The sequence below is a fragment of the Puma concolor genome, chromosome B2 (genome assembly GCF_028749965.1).
Source record: "Puma concolor isolate L17-30 chromosome B2, mPumCon1.1.hap2, whole genome shotgun sequence".
NCBI classification, from domain to species: domain Eukaryota; kingdom Metazoa; phylum Chordata; class Mammalia; order Carnivora; family Felidae; genus Puma; species Puma concolor.
The window spans coordinates 38509632-38529460 of NC_141671.1; the positions used below are offsets into that span (position 1 = coordinate 38509632).

General features: G+C 53.3%; 1 protein-coding gene across 1 annotated transcript in view; it reads right to left on the reverse strand.

Moving 5' to 3' along the window:
- KCNK5 (potassium two pore domain channel subfamily K member 5) overlaps nt 1-18773 on the reverse strand; it is a 37955-nt gene extending 19182 nt beyond the window's left edge. Inside the window, exon 1 of the mRNA XM_025925461.2 lies at nt 18194-18773. Within this exon, the coding sequence (XP_025781246.1) occupies nt 18194-18379 (186 nt within the window). The 5' untranslated portion in view covers nt 18380-18773. The remainder of the gene's footprint in view (nt 1-18193) is intronic.
- Between the last annotated feature and the right edge of the window lie 1056 nt (nt 18774-19829).

Here is a 19829-nt window from a genome sequence, read left to right on the forward strand (position 1 = left end):
AGGCTGGGGTTCTGATGATAAGGAATTATTAAGCTTACCCATTTACTGCAATTTGTTTAAGATGACTAGATGGTTAAACTGTAAACCCCTTCACTAATTTAAAAACAAACAAACAAAAAAAACCAACAAAAAAAAGAAGCCCACAGGGGTCGTAGGGAGTGGTATTAATTCTGCATGAGGGGTAGACAGCTGAGTTTCTCCACTCCTGTGGAGTAACCCTCCCGCCTGTTTATTGCAACCCCCCACCCTGCACCCAATCCTGGCCCCGCTGTGTCCAAGCATGATCCCACCCCATACCTCTCCACAAAGCCCCCTGCAGGATTCTCCTGCAGGCCAACCACCTGTCATAAAATCCTTCCTTATTGTCTGACTCTAGCCTAAATCCCTCCGGCTGCACTCCAAGCCCATTTCCTTTGGTTCAGTCTCCAGCTGGAGACGGACAACAGCTGGCCTCCATCCTCCCTGGAATAAATTGTACAAGAAACTACCGGCAAAGTAGCACAGGCACTTTGGGATGGATGGTACTCTTTGCCCGGCAGGGGGCGGGGGGGGGGGGATGTGCTTCTGCCTTATGGGCCCCCAAAGCCCAGATCAAATCCCACCAGAAGGCTGAGTCACGATCAGAGACAAGGGTCAAGACCACAATGCCCGACGGTCGTGAAAATCCCTGGGCGGGATGCAAAGGGAGTCCCATCCTGAAGGGCGGATCCCCCACTCCCCAGACTGCCACAGATTTCACTGGTCATTCCACCAGGGGCGCTGGCCCCCAAGGCCCCATTTGGAGATGACAGAAATAAGACATAAACAGGCTCCCCAGTTTGGGAAAGGAAATGGGAGCCAGATATAAGTAACCAGGGCCCCCCGGTCACGGGCTGCTAATACCACCCTTACCCAGGTAGGTCATGACAGGAGAAGGGCAGAACAGGCACAGCCACCTCAGCCTTTTCCATCACGCAGGGACGGTCCCTGGCCCACCTCCCATCCCCAGCCAACTGGGGCGTGGACGTGACCAGGGTGAAGAAACACTGAGGCATTTTGTGCTGAAGGTATGGAAAAGTACAGCCAGGCCCTCCTAGCTAGGGACCAGGGACAGGCCTGGTGACAGGAAATGGAAACTCTCTGGATGGCACAGGAGGAGAGTCATGTCTGTAAGACAGCCCCGTTGCAAAACCCACGAAGCAGAAAGTATCAGGACCATGGCTCACTCACTCTCTCTCTCTGTCTTCTTTACGAGGGCTGGGATTTTAAGCAACAGCATTTTTCAAGTCTGCTTAACCCCCTAACTCCCACCCAAGGGCTGGCGGCTCTCAATCTTCTTAGCAGAGAGCAGGAACTGTCAGTGCATGGGCCCGCACAGGGTCAGCTACTCTCCAGGCCCAGAAGTCATGACCTCCATTTCTCCACTTGTAAAACGGGAAGAACACTGCCTCCCCCTCCCCCCACACCCCCAACTCTCAGGGCTATGGATCCAAAGGCTCGATGGATGTGAACGTGAAGGACATGAAGCAGGGGCACAGGCGAAGCCAGAGATGCCCCTGACTTAAAACTTGTGGTTTCCAAACGCCTCGGGCTGTTGGGATAGGCTTTCTTTCAGCCTCCTGGTGCATTGTGTGTGGCCAGGGAAGGCTCAAGGACAGGAAGGTACATGGCACGAGATTTCCAGGTCACCCAGGGGTCATGCAGGAGAGCGAAATCCGCTCCTCACGTGGCTGCATCCTGTCCCCCTGTGGAACTCAGTTTCCCACGAGAACACTACATGGCAGCTGGGACGGCCACTTCTCAGGCTCGTCCTAGGAGGTCCATTTACCCTTCCAGCCTGCTGAAAGTGGCTGTCTGTCCTGAGGGCCAAACAAGTGACCCATCAGTGGGCTTCCAGGACACAGCCTGTCACCTCCCAGGAAGAGTGGTGAGACCAGATGGCAAGATGGGAAGAGGGTTCCCTTCACCCTTACTCCCACCTTGGGGCCCTGGGGTATTCCCCTCTTCGGTGGGGCAAGAGTGCAGCTGTGCCTGCCTGTTACAAATGCCACATCTGGCCAGGCACCAGCCCCTGTACAGAACGCATCCAACCTAATTTAACCCAAAGAAAGAAGGGACCAGAGTTCTGGACGACCTTCCCTTGCACTGTGCAGCTCAAAGCTGGATCTACTGATTAAGTATTTACTGAGCACTGGCCATATGCTCTGATGCTGTGAGCCAAACAAGGGAATTGCAAGACAGGCTCTGCCTAGAAGGACTCGCAGTTCTGTCCAGATACGGGCAGGCACACAGGAAGTTACAGGACGATGGAAGACACCACAACAAAGCAGCGGGATAAACGTCGAGGTCAGGACAAGCCCCAGGGCTTGAGTTATGCCTCTGTCAAAGTCCCAGCAACTGGCCACAAAGCAGGACAAGAAGCCCAAACCCAGATGGGGAAACGGAGGCTCACAAGACACAAACGACTAGAGCAGAGCCATCTCCCGGGCAGATGCTTCCACAAGCTCTGAAAAGCGCCGGGCCCTCCTCCCCAGCCCCACCCTTGGGTCCTCCACCTTTCTTGGCCCAGGACCCATATCATGTACCCCAGAAAGAACCTGGAAAACTCGCCCTGCAGGTTCCGTCGGCCACCCCTTCTTCTATTCTTTCCAGATTTGGGGTGGAAGAGATGTTCATGGTTCTCATCCCAGGGGAAGATGTACCCCGGGTGGCCACAGATCCACCCAGCCAGCGAGCCTGGACCTTAAGTGCAGGCTTTCCTCCCCAGGGCCGGGGAAGAGCTGCCCTTCACTGCAGACTGGGCTGAGGAACAGGGCGGAGCAGGCAATCAGAAGGAACTGACACCCTGGACAACAACTGGAGGTCCATGGAAGATGACTCACTGTCTACCACCTCCAATGGAGCCAAGGTGGACTGATGGTGACACCAGGAATGACCCTCCCATCAAATACACACTCATCTGAGTCTGATGTGGCTGAGCGGGCAAGGCGGTCCACAGCCCTCTGCAATCTCACGCTTTCTGGGGTGTGAGGGTGGGTGTGCTAACCTCAGAAGGGCTTGCAAGTTTCCGGTCCGGGGCGGGGGTGGGGAGGCCACCCCCTACAGGTTCCTGGCACACCACAGTCCCAGCTCCAAGCCTGCCAGGCCGGGCCAGCTCTCCCCTCTCCCACCCCAGAGCAGGAATGGAATTTGACTAGACACCGCGAGAAGCCAGTGGGCCATTAGAAACCTCAACAGATTCCTATCAACACTCCAGTGCTGTCCAAGAGAACTCTCTGTGCTGTGGAATGTTCTATATCTGAGCAGTCCCATGTGGCTACCAAGCCTTTGAAATGTGTGACTGAGGAACTAAATTTTAATTTAAAATTAAACAGCCACGATATTTAGTCATTATCACGTTAAAATTAAATTAATTGGCAACAGGTGGGTGGTGATTACCGAACGGATGCAGAGTGAAACACAACACATCCTACCCAGACTCTCTCTCCCAGGCAGAGTCCGCCTTCCCCTGGTCCCTCACGTTCACCCAAGCCTCCGGAGGTAAACCGCAGCACGCTCCTGACTCTGAGTTACATGCGTGGTCCCGGGCTGACCCAAATCTCGCTTGTGCTCTGTGTTCATCCAAAAGGCAGGGCAAGGTCTCCCTGTGCCCCTTTGAGACTTGGCAGAGCTGGATGCAACATAACACTTGTCCGTGGGCCGCTGGAAGACACCGTCCCTTGTAGGGGACACTGGGCGCAGCACTGGGTACAGCCGCTGGGGCTCCCTGGCTCTGCCAGGGACCTCTCAGGGAACTGCACCCTCTCCTTGGTGACCACCGACTTGTGTGTCTAGTCTCAAACACCTTGGTCTGCGGACCAAAGGCCCCCCCTGGTTTCCCCAGACATTGAGCCCCTTCGCCTCCAAGTGTTCAACAGCACGGCTGCCCAGGAAGTCACAACTTTGGCAGCTACATTGAAAAACAATAGCAACACACTGTTTAGCAATCACAGAACTGACACCAGGTTTTAGAGTACGTTCTGTTAAAACCGTGTTTTTGCTTTGTGCACCTCAAACATTAAAAATGAAAACAGCTAGCACAGAAGTGGCTGATGACATAAGCATATATCTTACCCTTTAAGAAAATTAAATTTCTTTGTTTTAAAGGCTTGACAACAGCATTTCAGAAAACTGGGGAGGCAGAGAAAGAAAGAGCCATCAATAATCCTGCCTCCAACTCAGTACTCACGCCTTCTGTTTTTACATCAAATTTCTATGACTCAACGCTAACAGAACCCCCACACTAACTTCAGAGTCCCAGCTGCCCTCACCCCCAGTCTTGTTTTTGTTTAACTTGAAGCCTGGCTTCTAGCTCAGTCCCACTTTGAGAAACACCAACCTAAGCACCACCCCCAGGAAACCACCCCCACCCCCAGGGCCTGGGTAGCTCAAGCATCAGGTGTCCTTGTGGTAGTCTGTCTGAGGGTTTCCCATCCACTGGCCACACAGCCCCAGACAGTCAAGAAGGAAGGACTAACCTGTGTGTGCAGAGCAGCGGGGGAGAGGGGCGGAGGAGTGTGTCCACAGACACAAGACCAGCTTCAGGAAGGGGAGGTTTTAAGGCCTGTACACAGTGACCCCAACACAGAGCAGGCAGAGGAGCCAGGGGGTTTGACCACATGCAGCTCTCAGCCCTGGAACGTTCCAAAAAGAGAGGTTGTGCCAAAGCTGAGATCAGTGAACCTGAGTCCTCAGCAGGCTTGATGCAGATGGGAAACTTCTGGAGCAGGACCCAGAAGTGGCCCCCATGTCTCCAAAGTTGCCCTGCCCCAGCACCGTGGCGCCTGCCCTGGGTCTAGACCCAATGCACACCTAACCCAGGGAGGTGTTGACACTTTGCCAGGCAACCTATAGACCTGTCCCAAGAGGGAGGTGTGCAGGTGAGGTTCAGAGAGGTGGGGGCAGTCCCGGAGAGCTTGCTGGGTGGACATAGAGTCTGGCTGGCCAAGACCTCCATTGGGAGGGCTAGGGACAGTTTTCCAGATTGGAAGTGGGTCCACCTAAAAGGCAAAGGAGGGCTGTGAGGGTCCTGCCTCTGAAATTTGAGGGCTGGTGGAAGAGAGGCCGAAGGAAAGAGAAATACAGCTCATGGTTCAGGGTATTCATTAATAATTACCCCTTACTCAGTACTAGACTTGTGATCCACTAGGGCACAGGTTGAGGGCCTCACGGGGGGGGGGGGGGGGGTAGTGCAGACCCCCAGGGTGGGGAAGACGTGCCCAGAGAAGCAGGAGGCTCAAAGGAAGGTGACCCCCAGGCTCAGGGGAGCCTTCCCTGACACCCCTGGCCCAACGCAACTTTTCTCCCCTGGTGCACCCGAGGCCCCCACAACATGCCAGCTCCCTACTCAGTAATTCTCCATACACATTGCATAGCCCCACGCCAACCTCAAAAGCAGAGCTAACATCTAATTCTTCCAGGAATCTCCACAGTCCTTAAACCAGCATATGTAATGGGCATACGGCAGGTGCTCAGCCAAGTGTCTAATTGGCCTTAGGGAGCAAGTCCTTGGTTCCGAGGGGGGCAGCCACCTGGCCCAGTCACACAGCAAGTCAGCTGAGTAAGCCCTAGGCCCCCACTCCCTGGGCCACTTATAAGTAGATCTCTGGGCTGCGGCTAGAGTCTGGGGGATGGGAGAGACGGGGTGTTGAAAAGCTGATAATCAGGACACCCTCCCTTTTCCTGCTCCCCAGGGGGTGCTGACAAGACACTACTGCATCAGCTTGCTCCACTTAGCCCACTCAGCACTCACTTACCCTCAGTAAGAGGCACTGCTCTGGGGGGCCAGGATGCTGACAAGGGAAGGGCGTGCTTCCAAAGCTAACACTGTCAGGATGCATTCCACGACCCAGGAGGCCAGAGTTTTATTTGAACAGCAGAAATGGGGAAGGTACGGGGCTGCTGTTCTTTCTCCTCCAGAGGGTCTGTGCACAGGTGCCACCCTGTGCCTGGGACGTGGGAGGGTCAAGAAACTTGCACTTACACACAAGGGGCCCATCCTGGGGTCCTCAGCATGCTGCAGTCACCGACCTCTATCCTCAGCCATGTGAGCAGCATCGGGGTGGTATTTCCACTGCAGGAGGATGGCAAGACTAAAGCTATTCCCTACCAAGGTGTAGCCCAGAGTCCTGCTGGGGGCCTTCCCCTGGGGAAGCCAAATGGGGGCACACGTCACAAGTACAGGTTTAGCTGCTGAGGAGGTGGCAGTAATATGGGGACTCAGGTGGAAATCTCACAGCTACACCTCCCCCGTCGGCTCCTTGATTTTTTTCTCAAAGCCTCGGTCTCTGGGTCCCCTGACCCACAAATTCTGTCATGAAGGGTAGGGGCCTGTTGGGTCTGTAAGGATGATGGAGAAAAGGGGCTGAAGGCAGGAAAGGAGTTGACAGACCCGACTCTGAACTGTGGCACCCACTTACATAACCCAAGCTTTCCTGCTTTAAATGTTTTCATGCTGCAAATGGCAAATGAACCTATATCTGGTCAATGTGGTCAGGAAACAGTGGTGTCAGAACCCTGAAGGCTGCAGAACACAGCGCTCAGCAAAGGCCAAGCAAGCATGCACGGGGAGCTTTTGGGGTGCTAGGAACCAACGGGCCCCGAGCAGAAAATCCAGCCCCAAGGAGTGGCTGGTAGCCTAGAAAGATCGGTAGGACTGGCGCTAATTTAGGACACCATGAGAGGCCACTCTGCAGAGCCCTGGCTCTGGACTCTGAAGGCCTGGGTTCAGGCCACTAACTAGCTGTGTGACCTTGGTTATGTTATTTAATCTCTCTGCTTCAGATGCATTATCTGCAAAATGAAGTTCCCCACAGCAGCTATCTTACCACTGCTGGGCAGTCGGTGCAACGTGACAGTGGCCCTCGCCTGGCCCATGGCACATTTTCCCCCACCAAGTGCCAGCTACCGTTACTACTGTAGCACTGTGGTTCTGCCCCTCTGCCACCCCTCCCCACAGCAGCTCACGTTACTGGTGGACACAGACCTCCAGGTCTCCATAAAAACTGAAAACCTGCTATGAGCGTACAGCATTTTAGACCACCTCTCCACCCTCAGGAGACAGCCTCCCACCTATATCAAGGCCGAATGCGATCAAAGGTTGCGGTCCAGAAAGAGGGGAGACCACGTGGGTAGCAGAGTCCAAATCACACCGCAAGAATGTTGGCTTAGTCTGAGGGAGAAGCCACTGAGGGTTTTCTGAGTTTGGGGAGGGGGTGTGGACACGATCTGAGTCTCCGAGGATGGCTTTAAGAGTGGCCAGAAGAGCTCTTAGGAGGTGTGGCAGTCACCTTTCAACCTACGTCTTGGGGCCACGGCTTCCAAGAAGCCTTCCCTAATTGCCCCACTTAGCTCTAATTACTCCTTTATTGTACTTCCCTGCGCAGTAACCTTGGGAAAGTTACATAACCTCAGAAGGTCTGGGCCTTGGCTCTGGGGCTGTACAGGGAGGCCAGTTAGGTAACCACTAAGCTCCCTTCAGCCTCACAATTTATGATTTGCCGCCAGGAGATGTGCCCGGAGCCTGACCCTCCTCCCCCATCAGCCACTCTTGCCAGCCTCCGGGGGAGGGGGGCGTGGGGGGTGGGGAGAAACCAGCCAACGAGACAGTTCCTTGGGTGCAAACACTTGGGGTGCAGAATCCTGTGATGGGGAAGCTCCCTGGGGAAGCATGAGATCATTTCTGCTTCTTTCCGAGCCTACAGTTACCACAATCTCAACTTTTGCCTCTTGTTCCAGAAAAACTCACTCATGGGTGGGGAAGTTGGCCCTCAAGATCACAGAAAGGGGTGTGCTGGGCAGGTTAGGAAATCAAGGCAGGCCAATTTAGCTTAAGTAACATTAAGTCCTCTGTACCCCAAAACACGGTCAAGGTTCTGACTTAAAGGCCATTTAAAAGAGGATTAGAGGCAGGGTGACAAATGGCTCAGTGGAAAAAGGCTCTCGACCTGGGCAAGCTGAGCTAGTTTAACCTGAGCTTAGTTCTACAGACAGGCTGTCCCCAGCTCCTCGCCAGGCCTCCGTTTTCCTATCTAGCAGATGGGATGGAAATGCCACACCTCAGGCCCGGAGAGGTCACAGGGAGGCACCCTGGAGGAATGGGTCTGCAGAGACCCATGGTAAGGCCAAGGGTGAGAATCTGGGAAGGGTGCAAAGCCTGTGTATCTGAAGGTTTCTCAGGGGTCACCCAGGTACTGCAGGCGACACAACCCAACACTCCTGCTCCATCCCCTGGGGCCAACATCCTTGGCCAGCTGTGGAGGGGGTACCCTGCAGGGTGGGCCACGGGGTAGCAAAAGCCTAATGCAGGCGCCAGTCAGGCTGGAGTTACCTGCTCAAGGCATGCCCTTCTCCCCTGCAAACAGCCGGGCCTTCCTCCTGCTCGCTCTGAAGATCAAACGGTTTCCACAAGGAAGGGGCAGGGAGTGTTGTTTCCCTCCCCCCGGCGGGTCCACTTGCCTTCCTGGTTTCCGTAGTACATGGTCTGAAGACATCCCCCAAAAGGCAGGGACGGAAGGGGCTGCTTCCCTTTGCAGCAGGTCTCAAACAGGTTTGGGCACACAGTATGTGCTTAGTAAATATCTGCTGAATGAAGGACTGGATATTTGCTGTCTCAAGTTCCTTGAAGGCAGAATCCATGGCTCCCCATCTAGCATCTAGCTGGGCCAGGGGGTGGGGGAAAGAGACCTGTTAAATGCTCACACTGATTGGTTTTGCTAATCCCAGGAGACAGGAGTTCAGGAAAAGTTTATAAAAAAGGGATGGGGGCAGGGAAGCTGAGAAGGGGTTCCTGGAGAGAATGACCCAGAGAGGGAGAGCAGTTTATTCTGTCAAGTCCCCCGGAGAAGAGATGGCAATAAACTGAATTTAAAGGTGAACTTGGAGCTGGCAGCTACAGGGAGTGAACATCACATACGTTTTCTCCATGTTCTGTTATCTTCGTCCCACCGAGATGGGTAACATCACTCTCCCTTTCAGACGCGAGTCGTGTGCTCAGGGCCACTCAGCTTGCAAAGGCCACTGTGACTTGAAAGCCTGTCCTTAACCACTAGGCAACATGGCCCCACCTCATGAGGCTTGAAGGGGAAAGCGGGAGCGCATTTTGATAATGGCACTCTCCCTTCCTCCTCTTCACGGTGTGGAGACTATGAGACCAGGGGCCAGAGTCTGGGCCTGGCTCAGTTCACCTAGAAAAGTGCCTTCTGGGGCACCTGGGTGGCTCAGTTGGTTAAGTGTCCAACTTCAGTTCAGGTCATGATCTCACAGTTCATGGGTTTGAGCCCTGCGTTGGGTTCTGTGCTGACAGCTCAGAGCCTGGAGCCTGCTTCAGATTCTGTGTCTCCCTCTCTCTCTGCTCCTCCCCCACTGGCACTCTGTCTCTCTCTCCCTCCCTCCCAAAAATAAATAAACAGTAAAAAAAAAAAAAAAAAAAAGGAAAAGTGCTTTCATCTTGAGGAGGCCTAGGTCCTCCAGACTGGCCATAGTACTGAAGGTCCACATGCATCTCCACACCCCCCTTCAGAGCTGGGCACAGCACTGGGCACCGGGGGCCCAGCAGACACTGTGGGCACATCAGTGGCTGGCTATACCCCCACATGCTTATTGCACAGGTCTGTGGATTAGGGCCAAGGGTCCCTGCCCACATAGGGCTCCTACTGCCTACCTGGGCCTAATTTAACCGGCACTTCAAGCCTTCCTGAGTGAATGGATGAATTTACTTGAAGGAAGTAGAGTCCAAGAGAAGTGAAATCCAGCCAGGGTCGCACAGCACACACCAGTACCATGGGGAGAATTGGAACCCAGGTCTGAATCCTCTATTTCCTACACAGTGGTTCAGATCTGAGTCCGTCAGCCCCAGCCCTAGCCCCAAGCACAGGTCCACACAAAGGGAGGGGCTCAACCGTGTGCTGGCTGGGCCATCAAGCACCCTGCAGGGCTTTTCTCCTGGGGTTGGGGAGCAAGTCTCCCTCTCCTAGGAGGGACCCAGCTAAGCAGCTGCAGCCAGATTACACTGGGCCATGGGAGGTGACAACAGCCACAGTATGCAATCCTGCTTAAATATTTCAGCAGGAAACCCAAATATTTAGATGGAGGGGAGGAAAAACAGAATGCACATTTCAAAGCCAATCACAGGGACCTGCCTGCCAAGGGCACTGTGAGAGGGCAAGTGGGTGGAGTCTGCCCCCAACGAGGAAACAACTCTGATCCCAGGTCCCGAGTGACCACCACCCAGGGAAGACACCCATGAGGCCATCTGCCCCTGGAATCCTCCAGAATGGAAGAGGTTTGACCAAAGCCTGGGATGAGCCAGGACTGAGCAGAGAAATCCTTGCCACCTTTCCCCAGAGCAAGGAGCAGGGCCCCTGCTCGGGAAGGGAAGAGGGTATCAACCTTCCATACTTTCAGCTGTGGGCCATGAACTCTTTGGAGGAGAGGGCTGTGGGTGAACTTGAAAGAAATGGAGAATGCTGGACAACTCCACTAGGACAACCTTGGGCACGGTATTGAAACTCTGTGGTCCATTCTGGTGCTCCTACTAGAAGGGAGTGCTGATAAGGGCACCTCCTGGATCCTTCTCCATTCCTGGCTCTGAAGTCAGCAAGGTGGGGATGAGTCTGAGCCTCCAGGTAGCCATGTAGACCTGAGCAAATCCCTTGGCCTCCATTTGCCTGGCTAATGGACATAGCAGTAACACTGAATCCACTGGACTGGTTTAATGAGACACAGTTAAAGTAGGAGCCCAATGCCCAGCACCCAGTAGGAATTCAGCAGAGTGCAACCCATACCACTCATCCTTCCAGCCTGCCTCAAATACCCGCTTCTTTAAATTCAAGAGTAGAAATTAATCTCTCAGTCGTTCACACTTAGAACCCCCAGGTGCCCTTACCAACGTCAGCGAGGTGAGAGCTCCTTACCTTTCTTTCTCTAGACTGGGGGCTCCCTGAGGGCAGGGGCTATGTTTTAATCAGAGCCAGATCCCCTGCAGGCCAAGGGGTTCCACAGGCCTCAGCAAACAGGAACTGAATCCTGAGGCCCGGTGACTCTTGTCCCATCTCTCCAACCTCCACCATCTGCAACCCATCACTCAGCACCAGGACCGCATTTCCCCTCAGTTTCACCACTGTGGCCTTGTTTCTCTGCCCAGCGAGGCTGAGCCCCCAAGGTCTACGGCCCAGTATGGTTTCTGAGGCTTCAGTACACACAAAAATGCTGGCCAGGAGGGAGGCCCCTCCGTGAGCCCACCCTTCCTTTGTCCAGATCTCTGAAATTTAGGGATCAGATTAACTCCTCACCAAAAGCCCAGAGGGCCCAGGCAGCCGTACCGAGCTGGAATATCCCACCCCCCCCCCCGCCACTTTTTTATATAAAGGGGCAACTAAGGTATTATCTGGAAGGTCATCAAATTGGGGGGGGGGGCTTTAGCTGGGACAGGAACCCACACTTGAACCTCCCAAGGGGTTCATGGTAAGAGGAAAAGGTGCCCTAACTGAAAGCTGGGGTGTGAGGCAGGGTGGATGGGCTGTGTTGTGTGTGTGTTGGGGTGGGGTGGGGGCGGGGGGGAGTGGGCTCTGTGGGCTTTGGTGGAAAAACCCACACTCCATCACATCAGAAAGTTCAAGGGAGGAAGCATCCTTATCAGAACACCCATGGGGTGAAGGGATCAGCCCACAGAAATGCTGTTAATTTAGAGTTGAAGATTCTACTTGTTTTAAGTTGCCACGCCTGTGAAGGAAGAGGGAACTTTCTGAAATGCTGTTCACTCCCCGACTTAAAAATTGCAAAAATTTGGTCAGTTCAAATTCCTTGGCTAAACCCAGAGGGCTTTGTCATCTGACCCTTACCTCTCGGCCCTATGGCTGCAGCCCAGAACCATCACACACTTTTACTCCTCCCTGAGGGCTGTGGGCAAGAAGGACCCACCATCCCCCCTTCTTTGTCTAGCTCTTTAAAAATGTGGTTGATATATACCCAGAAGAGGGATTGCTCGATCATACATTTCCATTTTTAATTTCCTAAGGAGCCTCTACACTGTTTTCCATAGTGGTGGCACCATTTTACTCAAAAAGACAAATGATTCCACTTGGAAGGCATTTAAAAGTAGTCACATTCACAGGAACAGAATGTAGATTACTCGTTACCAGGAACCAGGGGGAGAGGGGAAAAGGGAGTTGTTTAAGGGCGATAGAATCTGCTTCGCAAGATGAAAAAGTTCTTTAGAGCTGTTTCCCAGCAGTGTGAATATACTTAACAAGAATGAACGGACTCTTCAAAATGGTTAAGATGGTAAACTTTGTTATGTGTTTTTTACTACAATTAAAAAAAAGTCGGTTGACCTTTCCTCTGCTTCAGGAAGGTCCTCCTGCTACTGTGTGAACCACACTTTTGTGGGGGCAGTCCCTTCACATAGCAGGGTTGTCTAGGAACAGTAGCAGCGACAGCGGCAGCTAACACTTAATGAGCACTATGTGCCAAGCACTCGTCTATGCAAACAGTGAGGGTGAGATTTGCGGCATGCCTTCAGAGGCCAGCCCGTAACCATCAGACATACTGCTTGCATGGTGACTCTTTCAACAGCAGCAAGGAGCCTGCAGTTAGGTGGTGGGGCGAGTGGCACTTGGAGGAAAGCATGTCCTCTATCCATGTCAAACCCATCCTTGGGGAGGATGGCCAGGTCAGGCCTCGTCTGCCCTATTCTAAGAGTCCCTGGCAACTGTCAGTGAAATCTCCAAGGAGACTCGCCGTGACCCTCTGCATTCCCCCAGAGGGAACCGGGAAGGAGGCAAGCCTATTTCACATGCTTTCTTATAGTACCCAGCACACGTGGCCTCTCTGAATCACCCAGTTCTGGCCCAGTAGTTCTTGCACCCCAATTTGTACAAAGACTATCTTTCTTTTTTTAATATTTATTCATTTTTTGATAGAGACAGAGCGTGAGTGGGGGAGGGGCAGAGAGAGAGAGAGGGAGACACAGAATCAGAAGCAAGCTCCAGGCTGCTGAACTGACAGCACAGAGCCCGACGCGGGGCTCGAACTCACAGACCGTGAGATCATGACCCCAGCTGAAGTCGGACGCTTAACTGACTGAGCCACCCAGGCGCCCCATGTATAAAGACTATCTTGGGGGTACTATGTCAGGACCATGGCTCCTCTGCTCCCCAAAGCCTTATACTTCCCTGCCTCCCACCCCACAGAGAATTCAGAAGCTGAGAGCAATCTGACAGCAAACAGCCAACTTCAAGATGAAAGCCCTTGGCCTGAGGTCAGAGCCGGCCAAGCACAGCGCCCAAAACCAGAGGACTGTTTCTTTTAAATGTAAGACTATAAATAGGGCAAAGCCCCAGGAAAACACTTAGAAGCAACAGTCATCACCTCCCTTGCACCCCCTCCTATAGGGCTCCCCCCACCCCACTAGAACCTTTCAACACTTGCTAATTCCCACCCTCAATAATTCTCTAATACCATGCCATCTGCAATCATCCTAAGGGCTCTAGTAAAACTCTCAAAACGATTCAATAAAAATCCACTTTAACTGTTAAACTCTAACTAGAGCAGTTAACTGAGGCATATTTACCGATTTAAGAATTATTATTATCTCGGCTGCCCTCAACTTTGATCGGAACATAAACAAACAGGTCATTAGGAGGGGACCTCTTTCTTCCATTTCCTCTCAAAACCCCAACTTCCCTACTTTCCACTTCTGCAGTTCTAGACAGTGAGGATCCAAGTTTGAACTAATGACGTGGAGGCCTCCGTGATCTTGGATAATCAAAAGATCTATTGTGTTCCCTTTACTTACAAAGGCAGTTAAGTGGACCAGTGTGCTTTACAATTTCCAACGAGGCTTGAAACAAAAGAGGTTTTCATGTTAACCCTCAATTCTCAAAAAAATTCAATGAATGTGCCCCATTCTAAGGGCATCATTTGGTCAGATCATTACATCATTTGGTCAGATGTAACTTTTGCACATAACCCACAGTTATATTTTCAAATTTTAGGAGGAGGATTGGTGTTAGAAACACGATGTCAGAACCTCAAAACTGGAATCAGCTTGACTACTGTAGACTGGAACATGTAAGAGAATAGGAAGGGTCCAGAAAATAAAAGGAGCGGGGTCTGGCACCCACGGAAAACCTCCAAATAGGATAATGCAGTTTGGAGCTGGCAAGGAGGCCAGTAGGATCCAAGAGGCTTCTGGGAACTGGTCAGCTATGTGAGCAGTCTAGGAAAAACCAGTTAGGGATGGGGTGCTCCAGTGGAAGGCAGGACATGGGGCGACCCCTACCACACCCCTGGGAGACATGGGAATCTCAAGAGCCACAGCAGGAACACCTCACTCTCTCCCTCCTTCTCCCTCTTAAGCCCTCCTACATCCAAGACTCCGCTTGAAGTCATCACCTCCTGAGAGCCCTCCCTGACCCCTTAGGCTGGTCCTGGAGGCCCTCAGGAACCATCACATCATAGTGGGTTTATTCTTCCTTCTCCCCAGCAGCCAGTCTGAGCCTCGTGGTGTCTTAATCCATCTTTGCACTCCCAGATCCTCGCCTAGTGCCTGGCACATAGTGGACACTTAATAAATGTTCGTTGATGAATGTTCTCATGTACTCTGGGATCAACCCGCTTCAGTGTGAAACCTGATTCTATACTATATAATCCTGGGCAAGTTATATCATTGTCCTCATCTATAAAAGGGGGTGGTCACCAAGATTAAATTAAAGTAAGAATGTATAGAACGTGCTTATTCAAAGCTCTGGTGCACAGGGAGTTCTCAAATCCTTCCTGTTTATGATCATTGCACACTGGAGGTGAAGGTTGAGACTGCCCCCCTTCACTGCATCCCAACCCTTTGCTCTTTTGTGCTACCAAGGGAGGGGTGGACCGATGCTTACCGCAGTAACAGAGGAGGTACTGGCTTGGCCAGGCCCAACACAGGAGGCCAGCATGCCAACGCCTGTTCTAGGGGAAGTAGAAAATAAAATTTCCCAGCTGACCGAAGTCCAGCTGAACCACTCCACTAAGCTCACTTACAGACTACCCATTCAACAGCTTCACAGGCCTAAGAAGCAGGGCAAAGGTGTACAAGGAGTAGGCAAGCCAGGTTCCCACCCCAGACTGTGCCCTCCTGCTGTGTCACCAAGGCCACTTCAACTTCCCTGAGCTTCAGTTTCCTTATCTGAATTCATAAGGTTGCTGTAAAAAGTACCTGAACTAACGTAGGTAAAGCACTAGGTCAACGTGTGCTCAATAAACACAAACAGACGGGGGAGACGTGCTCGTTTTAAGTGACATCTGTAGGCATCTTGCATAACGCTTCTACTTGCCCTGATCCTCACTGGACCCTCACTTTGCACTGAAGAAAGAGGCAAAGTCAAATGGCTTGATGGGTAAAATGGCCAATGCAGATGTCAAAACAGGCCTGTGCCCACTCTCTTTTATAAAATCCACATACCACTCACAGTGCCTAACACACAGGGTGCTCAAATCCATGCTAACTGCCCTAGTGGAAACCTCTGCATGCAATTCAGGGAAGAGGCTGGGGAGGCAAGGGTTCAAGGTGGTTCTGAAGGCAGGAAGGAGGACAACCACAGGGTCTGAGGCTGCTGCGGTAGAAGCAGGGAGGGTAAGCATTTGAAAGTCAGGCAGGAAGAACCAGACAACTCGGTTGGGGCGGGGTGCCTATAAGACCTAATGAAAGGTGAGCAGTGTGTTGTGTTAACTCCCTTTGCACATATTTGAAAGCACATGCAGTTTCCAGTGTAAAAAAAAAAAACCCTACTCAGTCTGCACCCCCCACTTCTAACAACCCCCCCCAAGAGCCCGCCCCTACCCCAGGAATTTCTAGCTTGGGACTTCTCTAGGATTACAAAGGTGACTCAGAACCTGACAAAACACAGAACCTCAGGTGGAAATGCCCCAGGCCAGATGGGAAAGAAGTTTGAGTTTTCCACAACGGAGTCTTCTTTTTTCCTTAAACCAATTTCCTGGGGCTGAAGGTAATGCCTCAAGTCACATAACAGAAAGCAGAGCCAGGCAGATTTCTGCAGACTAAAAAGTGATGCTAGCAGAATGCTTCCGCTGGTCAGTGTTCACTTCTTGGGTTTTTCCTATGATGGGAGGGGAAGTTGGAGAAGGTTGGAGAGTTTTTTGGCCAGGGATGGGGAACAGGGCTGTCCATGATCCTCTCCAAATCAGATTGGCCCGATGCCCACATCTAAAAGTTACCTGCCTGCTTTTGGGGGGCAATCATCAGCGGGTTTAAGAGGACCCCCAAATAAGAGGCTTTTTGTTGACTCGAACCCCTTAAGAAAGCTAACTTCCAAAGCTACCACCACCAGCTGCACCCGGCTGCCTTACCCTGACCACCCCCCTCTTCCCTTCTCCGTGGGTTTTGAAGTTTATTTTCCCACATTCAGCCTTGAATTCTTTCCTTCCTTCCCCTGCTGTGGCGAAGAGGGAAACACTTCGAGGGCAGCTTGATTCTTTATCATCCCCGCCTGCCCTCTTCCCCCTCTAAACAAAGCCCTGGAACAAACTAAACAACAACTGCTCTCCCGGGGAATTGTTTCCTCAAGGGAAATTATAAAGTGACCCCTCCCCAACGCACACACACAGGGCAGACACTCATCCACAGAAGTTCCTGCTATTAGCAGCCAAACCACCCCAATTACCGGCTGAATTCCTCCTCCCCACCAACCTCACCTCCCACGGTCACCCACTCTGGGGACTGCTAAGGGCCCAGAGGCTCTCCCCACTAAAATGCAACACCCCTAAACCTCCCCTCTCACTGGCTCCTGGGAGGACAAGTCTTCACCTGCCCAGCTGCTGGTAGGTACCTATATGCTCGGGTGTGTGAATGTCCATCGATTTAAGGACAATGAGGGGGCAGCACAAGCAAGACATGCTCATGTTTTCCACAGCTTTCAACCTCCCAACAGTCCAGGGCAGGGAAGACAGATGAAGACGGGTGCATTCTCATTTCACATACGGGGAAACTGAGACCAGAAAAATGAGAGACAACTAGACAATCATAAAATGTTGGGCCGCTGCCGTAGATTAAATGTTGTTCCTCATCAAACCTCCTTTCTCGCATCTTCCACCCCAAGAGTGGGGTAGGACCCCACTCCACAATCTAGAGCCGTCACCAGCTCTTTATACCCAGGTCCTGGTCCTTCCACCAGAGAGAAGCCATTAGTGCAGGCCAGGGAGGGTGGGTGCTTAAGGCTAAGAGCCTCTGAGAAACTGGCATGGAGGACCCTGGGCCCCAAACAGACCCAAGATCCCAGCCACCATGGTCAGCCCCAGTTTATTCTAGTGAGGTCAAAGCCATCCATAGAGCACGTACCAGAAGATAAGAGCTTCTCAATGTCAACACGGAGAAGAAACTATACCCCACGGGTCCCCTTCTGCTCAACCTCTCCTTTCCCCTAAAAAGGATTCCCGGGGTTTTGTTCTTTTGTTCAACCTGCTACTTTCACCAACTTTAACTCCAAGCCCTGGGGGAGGAGGGGAGGTGTCTCCATGAGATAAGCCCTGCCGGAAGCTTGAGCGCGTCCCAGGCACTGCGGCCATCAGCCCCCCATCCCGGGGGGGGGGGGGGGGGCGGCGCTCGGGCGGTATGGAGCCCCCTACCCACTTCCCGAGCCCTGGGGGTGCGGGTCCGGGTGCGGAGGAGCCTTTGCATAGCTTGGGGCTGTGGGACCCTCCCGCCACTACGCCCGGCTCACGTTCCCGAAGAAACACAGGGCGGGCGCGGCACTGGCCCGGAGCTGGGAGGTGGAGATGCGAAGGGGTGGCACCCGGCTCCACTCCCGAACTCCGGGAGCGGGAGCTTCTCAAAGTGCAGATAACCGCCTTTATCCGCCCTACAGCCCCCCTCCAACGAGGGAGGTACCCGCACACTCACAGGGAGCCATCGCGGGGCCGGTTCACCCAGAGGTCAACCCCAACGTCTCTCTGGACAAACGGGGTTCCCAAAGAGTCTCCGCGCGTGGGTGACTCCCGTGTCTACGGGTGAACGACAGACCTCAGCAGCCAGACCCATGTGAGACATCCTTTCCTGCCACCCCCAGGGCTGCCCGCAGGGACTGAGGGTTATCCAAAGCTGTGAAGGGTTTCCCTTCGGCACTCCTAAAGCTCCGGCCGGCTTCCAGTGTCTGTAGGGGCACAGACGGCGGCTCACCTGCAGGATCTTATCCAGGCCCTCCTGGCCCAGGCACGGGAACTCCTTGAGCAGATGCAGTTTCTGTGTATAGTAGTTTTTCTTGGCCTCTTTCCAGTGTGGCTCCTCGAGCACCTCGAAGATCGCCGCCCCGATGGCCAGGTAGAAGATGATGGCCGAGGTGAGCAGTGGGCCCCGGTCCACCATGGCTCCCAAGCGGCCGCCTCCTGGAGAAAGGCTCCCCTAGCCCCTGCGGCTCCGGGTCCACGCGCCCTACAGCCTCTGGAAACAGCTGTTTGAATTTGGAGCTCCGCATGCGCAGTGCCCTGTTCCCCCCCCTCCCGCCCCCGGCGCCGCTCTCCGTACAAAGTTGCTCCGCCAAGTTGGCCCACCAAGCGCGGGGAACTGTACGAGGACTTGCTCCCGCGCGGGGGGGCGGGGGGGGAGGCTGGTGGGGGGACACCAAAGCGGGACAAGGGGGCGCCCTGGCTCGCTGGGGTAAAGGGAGCCGGGGGAACTCAAGGCCAGAGTCTAGGGAGACACGTGGGCCGTCCTCCGCGAGCCGCAGCAGTATGCGCCGCACCCGCCTCCACGCGCCTCTTTAACCAGGGCCCAGCGCGCGCGCCCTCCCGAGCCTGATCCCGGGGGTGGTACCAGTGCAGGTCCCGCCCCTCGTCTGCACCGCCCCCGCTCAGGCCCGCCCCGCGCGGGCCCCGCGGCTGGCCGGCCGGCGGGAGAAGTCACCGCGAGGTGCGCACGGGTTCGGTGCTCCGTGCGCTGCCGGGGGCTGCCGCCAGGGGAGGCTGCGTGCCCCGCGGTGCCGGAGAGGTTGGGGTCTCTGGGGCTCGCGTTTGTTGTTAGTGCCGGTGGTATTAACTAAGATGAGTGTGTACCTAATGACTGGGGTCAAGGAAGTTATTACTATTGCTATTTTCGTTGTAACTCAATTTTCGTCCACTGCCGTTTCTGCCAAGAAAGCTTGATTCTCAGTCTCTTTCTCTCACCCCCTCATGTAAACCAAGGCTAAGTGTAAGGTTAGAAAGGTACTGGAGAAGCTGTAGAGAATCAGGATATCAGGGACTAATCCAGCCACAAAGGTGAGACTCTCCCCTTTTACCCCATTCTCACCTGCCCTGGTGAGACGCCCACATCTAGAAGGAGCTGTGCTTTTGGAGACACTTCCCAGCCCCACGCACTGTAACTCTCCAGGAAACACTTAACCCCTCCCTATTCCGAAGCCTACTCTGCAACCCTCATCCACACCCACACACATGAGCTCATCCCCTTGTTGGAAGATACTTTCTTCCTAAATTCCTTCTAATGTACTATGTAACCAATACACTATAGAATAGTAAAATGACAGCTGGCCCTGTGGGGAATCTGGATTGTTCAATGACATATCCCCAGACTGTTACATAGGAGACAGTCAGTAAACATTTGTGCGACGAAGGAGTGAATGAATTTGTCAAACACACACACTGAGGATACATCTCACTCGCCTTGCTACCATTTACCGAGGCAATACTCCAACCTTCCCATGCATCCCAAGAACAGCCTGTAATTATACCAACCTTGCAGGGAGGAAAAGGAAGCTGTGTTAGGTTAGTTTGTTCAAAATCTCTAACCAGCAACAGCCAGAAGCTGGAGTGGCACACTC